The sequence below is a fragment of the Heterocephalus glaber genome, unplaced genomic scaffold (genome assembly GCF_053883595.1).
Source record: "Heterocephalus glaber isolate CG9 unplaced genomic scaffold, H.glaber_assembly_v1.0 deba00001586, whole genome shotgun sequence".
Taxonomy (NCBI): Eukaryota; Metazoa; Chordata; class Mammalia; order Rodentia; family Bathyergidae; genus Heterocephalus; species Heterocephalus glaber.
Window position 1 is genome coordinate 9,308,534 of NW_028258364.1, and position 11,387 is coordinate 9,319,920.

The window sequence follows — 11,387 nt, forward strand, 5'->3', positions numbered from 1 at the left end:
AAAAGTATGGTCTTCTTTCTCTAGAATGAAGATTACATTCAAGAGTATTTATTTAATATGATGGACAACTCGCCATTTTAAATTTTAGCTTAAGAAAAATCTAAAACATTTCCGATGTCCCTAAATCTTTTGATCATTTCTTCAAAAATACTTGAGAGAGATACAGTGACCATATAAAGAAGCCAGACTCTAACTGGCAAGGGCTGCCTCTCATTTTGCAAATTCTTGGTGTAGCTTCATTATGTACTATGGCTGATTTAAAAAAGAAAAGAAAATGGTGGCAACAACATCTAAGTGGCACAACCCATTCTGGACCCCTCCTGTCTCTCAGGAGCTATTATTCCCCATTTCTATTCCCTATTCTTAGTCCTCATTCCTATTCCCAATTATTATTCCCATTCCTATTCCCCAATAAATTTCCCTACTCTTAAAAAAAAAATCTGTTACTACTAGCATTTCAATTAAGGATTTGTATGCTAAAAATTTATCTTGTTTTGGATTATTCGTGTCAAGCTTGCTTGTATCAGTGCTATGATGTGTTTGCATTATTATAGCAAAAACTTTATTATAACCTTTTTCTTGTCTGTCCATAGGTATGGGTTAGAATGTCTATTCAGGTTTTATAGTTATGGACTGGAAAAAAAATTCAGACAAGAAATTTTTAAGGATTTCCAAGAGGAAACCAAAAAAGATTATGAATCTAGTAATAACAAAACCAAATCTTATTCTGTTTGGAATTTGTAAACTTGAATTTGTTGATAAATAGGGAAGGAGTTCATAGGGTTTGTCTTCAGAATGTACCACTTAAGACCTTTATGCTGCTATTAAGGTTCCTGATAAAGGATGGGGTACCACGTAGTAAAAAGGCCTTTCTTGTGAAGTGTGAGAAAACACCACCCCTAAGTATTTCCTTTGTGGAGGTATATTTTGTAATTATCCTCTTAACAAATATGGCTACTCACCCCTGTTCCATGACATGAAAATAGATAAGCTTGACAAGGTGGGCTACCAGGGCGGTGAAGAGGGCAGGCTCAGGGCCAGATTCCACTGCGTCCCATGTCCAGTACTTAGAGGCTGTGTGACCTTGGGTAGATATTCAGCCTTGCCAGGCTGTTTTCTCATCTGTTATGTATATACCACATCACAAGATTGAATATGTTTCAAATTAGTTTCCCACGTAATAAATCACTTAAATAATACCTGTTATATAACAAGTACTATTTATGTTAATTCATTGCATGTCTTAGTCTCAAGTCTAGAAAAAGCAAATTAAAGAAAAAGAGCCAGGTGTGGTGGTGCATGCCTGTAATCCCAGCACTTGGGAGGCTGAGGCAGGAGGATCTCCCCAAGTTCAAGGCCAACCTAAACTACATGGTGACACCTTGTCTCAAAAAAACTATAAAGGTGTATTGGAAGATAAGTGGGTTATTGCTGGCTGGATCATGTTTGATATGAATCTCTTTTTAAATTCCATATAATTTATAGTGTATACTATTCTTTATCATTAGGTCAGCTGTATGAACTAGAAAAATTTTGGGCTTATCTGAAATATTCTCAATCTAAGACACATTCTGTTGACCCAAAGCTTCAGGAATACCTCTGTAGTTTTAAGAAGTTAGAAGACTTCCACATTGATGTAAGTTTTTAAGTTTTTTTCTTTTATTTGTTTTATTGCCCATATATTTTGTCACTTCCTATTAACTTTCTTGGCTTTTGTTTGTTTTTTGAGACAGGATGTCCTTTGTGTATAGGCTGGCCTTAAACTTACTATGTAGCCCAGGCTGGCCTCAAACTTGCAGCAATCCTCCTGCCTCAGCCTCGCAAGTGCTAGGATTACAGCCATGTGCCACCATACCTGCCGCTTTTCGCTTCTTAACGAACTGTGATACACACAATTTTCGTAACATGCTGATATGGATTCAGAGTTCCTTCATAATAAAATTAAGGCAAAAATGTTGTGTGCATGTGTGCAGGCAGGAAAGTAGACTTTAATGAATTTGATTTCAAGAGGTAAAGAAAAACTTAAAAAGAAAATGGAATGAATATAAGAAAAATAAGGGCAAAGGAGGAAAAAGAAATAAGGAATGAAGAAAAACTAAAAAGTAGAAAAGAAAGGTAAAAGGAAGGCCATTGCTGCTTAGCATTGCTCTCACCTGTCTCACGTCTTGTGTAAATGGCTCAGGAATGGAGCAATTAGGAGCACCCCATCTCTGGAATGATGAGCTATTTTTCTAGAATAGCTCAGCCAATTCTATCACTGCGAGGTCCGTGCTCTACAATCCTGGTTTTTGCCCTGTCTGAATGTAAGCTAAGAATTCAGACCTCTAAATACAAGAGAAAAGTGGAGAAGGTTACTGTTTGACTTGCCTCAGAGTGAAAGTACTAATCTAGCAGTGTACAGTTCTGTGCTCCCACTGACAAGCCCTAAGAGCTGACTTATTTTTTTTTTTTTGGTAACGGGGATTGAACTTGGGACCTTGCGCTTGCAAGGCAGTCGCTGGAACCACTGAGCTAAATCCCTCCCCCTGAGAGCTGACTTATTTTAAATGTAGAATCCCTCTACATACCCACTCCCTTTCTGCTTGCAGCCTGAGTGGGTTTGGGGGCTTGATGGATACTAATGTTTGAAGATGTTTACATTTAGTATCGTCAATAACACTCACTAATCTCCTTATCATAGAAATCCTAGATGAAACTTGGAACTTGCTAAAGGTTACCTGATGTGGCATGACTTTCCCTGCTGCTTTCATTCATCTGTTATTTAAACATTACCACTTAAGCAAGCCTAGAGTAGATGTTTAGTGTTGAGAAAGGAACTAGAGTTATAAAAGCTTTATAGTTGACAGAAATAGAATAAAGGAGGCAAGAAATGCAGCCTTGTGCTTATGCCCTCATATGTACCTCAGGCCCCAAAATATGAGAGAAGTTTTATATGCATATGATAAGTGAAAGAATTAGCAAGCAAGTGTGAGTAGGCTTATTTAGTTGGGGGGCAAATTTAAGTTTAATGCTTAAAAGTTAGTTAAGTTTTTGTTTTACTAGTAAAATTGACCGAGGCACCAACATAATTTCCCACCTCATTAGAAAAGTCTGACCTTAGATTTTGAAGGGAAGATAAGTAGTAACATTGTCAACCATTTTATCTTTCATGACTTGCAGCCCCCAATTACTGAGGATTTTGGAAGAAAAAGACATTCATCTCCTTCTGCCGAGGAGAGTAATGGTCACAGACTTCTGTCTAATTCCTCTACATCTACCAGGCAGCTTCAGGTGCCCGTAAACTCTCCCAGAAGGCATGCTTCACAGGAGTCCAGAGGCCGTTCACACCAGGACCACGCTGCTTCCATCTCAAGAAGTGACAAAATTCCAGAGAAACAGACTCTTATGAAAATTGTGTTTCCTTGAAGTCAACATTTACATCAGTATTTGTTTGGAAAAAATCTTCTGATGTTTAATTGTGATAATCAGAAAAAAAAGAAAAAAGAAGAATAGTAGCTTTTTTTTTTAGCAAGATAAATTGTAAAAGCGTTTTCCCTGGTTTCACAAACAAAGGGTAGTTTTGGTGACCTTTTATAGAGATCCTCTAGTAATGCATTTTGGTCTCAGTATTTTCCTAACACATTGTTTACAAGAACAGCGTTCCTTAAATATGTTCAAAAACAACACAAGAAATGCCTCACATTTCAGCTCGTGCTTCTTAGAGAAGATACAGTATGTTGTATTCATTTCTTCTATAGAGCTCTCGTGATGATCCAGTTACTTCCCTATCAATTCATATTGGAACTTTTATTCATAGAAGATTAACGTATGTATTTTTTAAATTCAGAGAAAGAATATGAAAGATACATTTACTTTTTCTTTTAGATATATAGTTTTAAAGGAAACTTTTTTTTTCTTTCGAAAGTCAAAATTTACGTTAAAGTATATGCACTTTTGATGCCCTTTTCCTCTTATTCCTAGCTTGTGATTTTCATAGTTGTGTTAGTGTGGAGTTTTCTGAATTGGCATAAACTGGTTACATATTAGGAGAGATTTATGTTTGTGATTCTGTATAAACTTGTAATTGAAAACTGCATTGGTTTTGGTTAGAATATTTTCCTAAATAAATTAAAACTACATTGAACATATCTGCTGTTTGTACATCTGCATGTATGTTACAAACAGATCAATTTGAAAGGAATATTTAACGTTTGTTTTTATTTTAATTTTGTATTATGCTCATAAGTGTTTCAAGAGTTATAACAAATTGGTTTCTAACTTTTATTGTAATTGTAATTGATGTAAATGATAGTTTTAGGTTTTTGTGGATTTTTTTTTTCTTTCTAAGTTCTTTTATTGGTACGTTTTAGGTATACAATTGGTTTACATTTATCTTTGGGTGCTTGTACCTGTACATGATATATCTTGGTTCTTATTTTTTCCCCACTCCCTGTGTGCCCTTCACCCCCTCCTCCTTTCCTATTTACACAGACATCATTTACACTTTTCTTTCTTTTCTCATAGTTTTCCCTTTCCCTCCTTTCCTTTCCCTTTCCCCTCCCTTCACCCCTTTGTCTTGGGACCTTTTTTTCTATTTCAAATTGTCAGTTATTCATTTTAATCATTTTAACCCTTGTTTACACTTTCAGTTTCTCACACTAGTGAAACTATTCGGTATTTACACATGTGTGTTCTATTTATTTCACTTTAGAGGATGGTCTTGATATGCATCCATTTAGCTATGAATGACTCTAGTTTTTCGTTCTTTACGGCTGAGTAGCACTCCATTTTATAAAAGAACCACATCTTCTTTATCCAGTTTCCAATTGATGGGCACTTGGGCTGCTTCCAACCTTTAGCTATTACAAACTGTGCCGCTATGACCATGGGTGCACATATATCGCTGTGGTATGATTCTTTTAATTGTTTTTGGAAGATACCCAGCAGGGGAATAGCTGGGTCAAATGGGACCTCTAGTCCTATCTTTGAGGTATCTCCATACTGATTTCCACAGTGGTCGCACCAGTCTACACTCCCACCAGCAATGGAGAAGGGTTTCTTTCTTCCCACACCCCCGCCAGCATTTGTTATTTGTTGATTTCTTGATAGCAGCCATTCTTTGTGGGGTGAGGTGGAATCTCTGTTGTTTTCATCTGCATCTCTCGAATGACCAGTGATATTGAACAGTTTTTCATATATTTGTTTGCTGCTTTTACTTCTTTGTCTGAGAAATGTCTGTTCATTTCAGTGCCCATTTTTGAATTGGGTCTTTGAATTTGGGGGGGTCTGATTTTTTTCATTTCTTTGTATATTCTAGATAATAGTCCTTTGTCTGAGATACAGCTGCAAAAAGTTTTTTCCCACATTGTAGGTTGTCTGTTAGCTCTGTTGGTGGTTTCTTTTGCAATGCAGAAGCTTTTTTAATAAGATGAGATCCCAGTTGTTGATTCTTTCTGCTAGTTCTCATGCTACTGAGGTTTTGTTCATGAAGTCTTTTCCTATGCCAATGTCTTCAAAAGTTCTACCTAACTTATCTTCCAGCAAGTTTAGTGTTTCTGTTTTAATATGTAGATCTTTAATCCATTTTGACCTTAGTTTAGTGCATTGGTGATAGGTATGGGTCTAGTTTTAATCTTTGGCAGGTTGAAATCCAGTTTTTTCCAACACCATTTATTAAATAGGCTATCTTTCCTTCAATGATGGTGTTTGGCTCCTTTGTCAAAGATGAGGTGGCTGAGTATGTCTGGAGTTGCTTCTGTATCTTCTAATCTATTCCACTGATCCTCAGGTCTGTTCTTTTGCCAGTAACATTCTGTTATTATCACAGTAGCTTTGTAGTATAGTTTCAAGGTGGAGATTGTGATACCCCCAGCCATGTCTCTGTTGCTCAGAATTGCTTTTGCTATTTGGGGTCTCTTCTGTTTCCAAATGAATTTTTGGATTGTTTTCTCTAGTTCTGTGAAGTATATTGTTGGAATTTCAATTGGCATTGCATTGAATCTATATAGTAGTTTTGGAAGTGTGGCCATTTTCACTATACTGGATCTTCCTACCCAGGAACAAGGGATGTCTTTGCATTTTCTTATATCCTCCTCTATCTCCCTTTTCAGAGTGCTGTAGTTGTCAGCATAGAGGTCTTTTGCTTCCTTTGTTAGATTGATTCCTAGGTATTTCATTTTTTTGGATGCTATTGTAAAAGGAATTGTTTCCCAAATTTCTCTCTCAGTGAGTCTGTTACTTGTGTACAAGAAGGCTATTGTTTTTTGAGTGTTGACCTTGTATCCAGCTACTCTACTGAATCTGTCAATTAAGCCTAGAAGTCTTTTGGCTGAGTTTTTTGGGTCTTCTATGTAAAGTATCATATCGTCGGCAAATAATGACAGTTTAACTTCTTCCTTTCCTATTTTTATTCCTTTTATTTCTTTCTCTTTTCTAATCGCTGTGGCTAATGTTTCCAGAACAATATTGAACAGGAGTGGTGATAGTGGGCATCTTTGTCCTGTTCTTGATTTTAACATGAAAGTTTTCAGTTTTTGACCATTTAGTATGATGTTGGCTGTTGGTTTTTCATAGATAGCCTTAATCAGGTTGAGATAAAGACCTTCTATTCCAATTTTCTGTAGGGTTTTTATCATGAATGGGTGTTGGATTTTGTCGAATGCCTTTTCTGCATCTATTGAGATGATCATATGGTTTTTGTCCTTGACTCTGTTAATAGAGTGTATTACATTTATTGATTTACAGATGTTGAACCAACCTTGCATCTCTGGGATAGATCTGACTTGGTCAGGGTGTTGATCTTCTTGATGACCCTCTGTATTCTGTTTGCCAGTATCTTGTTGAGGATTTTTGAATCTATGTTCATTAGGGTGACTGGCCTGTAGTTCTCTTTTTGGGTTGTGTCTTTCCTTGGTTTTGCAATCAAAGTAATACTTGCTTCCGGGAATGAATTTGGAATTATTGCTTCCCTTTTCATTAGTTCTTCTTTACATGTCTTGTAGAATTCAGCAGTGAAGCCATCAGGACCTGGGCTTTTCTTCGTTGGTAAGTTTTTTATTACATTTTCAATTTCCCTCATTGTGATTGGTGTGTTTAGAATTTCTGTATCTTCTTCATTTAACTTTGGTAATTCATATGTATCTAGGAATCTGTCCATTTCTTCTGTGTTTTCCATTTTATTGGAGAACAGGTTCTCGAAGTAGGTATTGATGATCCTCTGGATTTGCATTGGATCTGTTGTGACTTCACCTTTTTCATTCTTAATTGCATGTATTTGTGCCTTTTCTTTCCTTTTTTTGATAAGGTTGGCTAGGGGTTTATCGATTTTATTTATTCTTTCAAAAAACCAACTGTTTGATTCATTGATTTTGTTTTATTGTTCTCTTAGTCTCCATTGCATTGATTTCTGCTCCGACCTTTATAATTTCCTCTCTTGTACGAGCTTTGAGTTTGTTATACCCTTCTTTTTCTAGCAGCTTGAGGTTCTGCATTAGGTTATTTATCTGAGTTCTCTCTGTTTTCTTAATATGGGCATTCACTGCTATGAATTTCCCTCATAAAACTGCTTTCATTGTGTCCCATAGATTCCTGTATGTTGTAGTGGCATTTTCATTTATTTGTAGAAATTGTTTAATTTCTTCTGTGACCCATTGGTTGTTCAAGAGGGTGTTATTCAGTTTCCATGTGTTTGTGGGGGTTTTGTGTTTTCTTATGTTATTGATCTCCAATTTTATTGTACTATTGTCTGATAAAATACAGGGGGTAACTTCAGTTCTTTTGCATTTACTTAGACATGTCCTATGAGCTAGCATGTGGTCTGTTCTGGAGAATGACCTGTGTGCAGCCGAAAAGATTGTGTATTCTGATTTTGTGGGGTGGAACACTCTGTAAACATCTATTAAGTCCATTTGTTCAATAACTTGGTTCAGTTCTAGAATTTCCTGGTTAACTTTTTGTCTAGATGATCTGTCTATTTGTGATAGTGGGGTATTGAGGTCCCCCACTACAATTGTGTTAGTGTTTATTTGGTTTTTCATGTCCATTAATATTTGTTTTGTATAGTTGGGGGCATTTGTATTTGGTGCATATATATTTAGGATTGTCATCTCTTCCTCTTGGACTGTTCCCTTCACAAGGATGTAGTGACCATCTTTGTCTCTCTTAATTAGTTTTGGTTTGAAATCTACTTTGTCTGCAAATAAGATTGCTACCCCTGCTTTCTTCTGGGTTCCTGTGGCGTAGAGAACTGTTTTCCATCCTTTTACTTCCAGTCTATGAGTTTCTTTTTGAGTTAGGTGTGTTTCTTGTATACAGCATATTGTTGGGTTTTACTTCTTAATCCATTCTGCCAGTCTATTTCTTTTGATTGGTGAATTGAGGCCATTAACATTGAGGGTTATAATTGATAAATATTGACTCATCCTTGTCATGATGTTTTACTGTTGTTGGCTCTTTTATTTATTATTTTCCCCCCTTTCCCTTTAATGTCTTCCGTTGCCTGGTGGCTTCCCTCTGTTGGGCTTCATGGAGTTGTGACCTTCGTTGTCTTTTTCTAGGATATTGTTTAGAATTGATTGTAGTGCTAGTTTGGTGTTCATGAAATTTCTCAGGTGTTCTTTGTTGTGGAAATATCTGATTTCCCCATCAATTTTGAAAGATAATTGTGCAGGATACAACAGTCTAGGTTGGAAGTTATTTTCTTTTAGGCATTGAAATACTTCACTCCAGGCTCTCCTTGACTTGAGGGTTTGTGTTGAGAAGTCTGCTGTGATTCTGATGGGCTTTCCTTTGTAGGTGATTTGTTTCTTTTCTCTAACTGCTTGTAGGATTTTGTTCTTCTGTTGGGTTTCTGGGATCTTGACTATTATATGTCTAGATGTAGATTTTTTTTGATCATGGCTAATTGGAGTTCTATATGCCTCACTTATCTGTACGTCCAGTTCTCTACCTCTGTCTGGCAAGTTTTCCACTATTACTTCTGTGAACAGTTTTTTTATGTCCATTGTGCTTTCTCCTGTTTTTTCATGGACTCCTATCAGTCTTATGTTATTCTTCTTTGCATCATCTAGCAGCTGCTGGATTGATTTCTCGTGGTCCCTTACTATTTTTAAGAAGTTTCTGTTTTCATGGTCTTTAACTGTGATCCTGTCTTCTATATCTGATATTCTATCTTCAGATTCCCTTAATCTGCTGTGGATACTTCCAATGGAGTTTTTAATCTCCTGAATATCTGTTTGAATCTGTTTCATGGATTCCATTTCTTTCTTATGTTAGGCGATCATGGTTTCCATTTCTTTCTTATGCTGGGTATTCATGGCTTCCAGCATGTTTCTGAGCTCATCTATTTTTTTATCTGTTTCTGTTCTAGAGCTTCTAATCATGTCTTTCACTCTGCTCACCATCTCTGCAGATATCTGAGAGATTAATTCTGCTTTGAATTTTTCTAGAGCCTCATTCATCTGTTTTGTTACTTCCTGTGGTGTCAGCTCAGGGTGACCAGGTGGTTGATTATTGGACCTTTCCACCTCATTTCCCCCAGGAACCCTTGGTGGCGTGGTAGTTTGAGTTTGTGCCTTGCTTAAGTGTCTTCTCATTTTTGTTTTTTGGTGCTGTTCTTGGTTTAACTCCTGGGTTGATACTTTGAAATTGCTTATTGTAAGTATCTTTGTTGCTTGTAATTAGAATCCCTATGGAATGATTACTTCTCAGAGGTGATTTCCAGATATAGCTGGTCTTTAAGTTTTGAGCCTCTAATGACTCTGAGGCTATCTCATTGACATTATACTAGGAAGGATCCCTGACTAGATCAATAAGAACACCTTAGCCCAAGTGATACAATCAGCAACACCATTGCATCAAGTACATCTTAGAAAATGACATTTTGTGATAGTTATTAATCTATCACCTTTAACTGTGAATTAAATCAAGGTCGGGGACCAACCCAACATATGCTTATAGTGAGTAAACTCTTCAATATAACACTTTACCCTCCAGGATGGGGCATTAGAAGGAGTTGGGGAGGGAGGGACAGATAGGTAGAAGGATAGGGGAAGGTTCGCAGTGAGGCTAGAGGACACAGGCGAGAAAGAAAAAGAAAATAATGTAAAAATAATGAACTCCAAATGAGGGCCAGAACAGGGACAAAAAGGGAGATGAACAATATGGGACAGCAAGAGAGTGAGTGTAAGAGAGAGAGAGTAAGGAAAGAGAAAAGAAAGAAGAAAAAAGAAAAATAAAAGGAGAGAAAAACTAAAATTTGCAAAAAATAGGAGAAAAAAAGAAAAGAGGAAAAAGAAACAAACCAATAATACTAATTTTGGGAATAAAAAATAAAAATAGAATTGAGGGGCCTCTTTCAGGGTGTGTCTCTGTTGTCACAATAGACAGCGTGGTTAGCAGTGTGCAGATATAAGTCAATGAGTCTCTGTAAGCCAGTCGCGGACCCGTGAGATTCAGGCAGATTTCTGGCTGCAAGTCTCAAGTTGAGCTCCCTGCCCTCCTGTAGGGTTGAACTCTGCGAGGTTGTACTGCAGGTTCCAGCTGCTCTTCCCCTGAAGATAGTCCCGATTCCGATGGGGGGTGATGGTCGCTCCAACTTACCCAGTATAGTGGTCTGGTGGTCCGGTGTCCTCTGTGTCTTTGTAGTGTGGAACCAGATGTCAGTAGAGCCAAGAGGCCAGAGGAGTGTGGGGGCGGGGGGGAATCCAGTGGATTGCTGATGGTTCGTGGGCGTCGGGAGGGGTGCCCTCCAGTTCGCGGGCTGGATCTGCACGGTCCGCGCGAGCAGGAACGCTCCAACTCTTTTGTGGGATTTTTAAAAAATAAAGCACTTATTCTAAATTGAATTGATTTTTAATTTAGAATATGCTTGGGAAGATGTAATATTCACATCCTGTTAGAAGACCATTATGTTTTATGAATGAAGTTTCAGTGATAAACGTATCAATTTTTACTGATCATAATATGATTCAAAAATGTTTTATTGACAAACAGCTAGTTTCAATACAGTACAATCATTTATTATTTTCTTTCTGAGTAAACTGGATGTCTTATAAATTGATACTGAAATTCATAACTTCATATAAATGCATTATTCATCAATAAATATATTTTCATTTCCCATGTGTAAATTATAATCTAGAGTTTTACAGTATTTATTATGGGGGATATTATTGTTGTTTTAATTTGAGGAAATAGTCTAATGTGAATATTGAGAAAATAAACTTTACTTACAAATGCAAAGAGGATGAATGCAAAACAAGCAGTAGATTAGAATAATAAATCCTTAGATGTTTTCATAAGTGGGTATGTACGTAGTTCTGCATTTTCAGTGAGAAATTCCAAACCATGGTTATTAGCTTTAAATGGTTTCTTGAAATAATCTAAATTTTTTCCATATCCTTTTTGTT

General features: G+C 36.8%; 1 protein-coding gene across 1 annotated transcript in view; it reads left to right on the top strand.

The window, feature by feature from the left end:
* Larp1b (La ribonucleoprotein 1B) overlaps positions 1 to 4,127 on the top strand; it is a 130,179-nt gene extending 126,052 nt beyond the window's left edge. Inside the window, 3 exon segments of the mRNA XM_021236490.2 lie at positions 594 to 703; positions 1,509 to 1,636; positions 3,160 to 4,127. Coding sequence (XP_021092149.2) covers positions 594 to 703; positions 1,509 to 1,636; positions 3,160 to 3,405 — 484 coding nt within the window. The 3' untranslated portion in view covers positions 3,406 to 4,127.
* Positions 4,128 to 11,387: the final 7,260 nt, after the last annotated feature.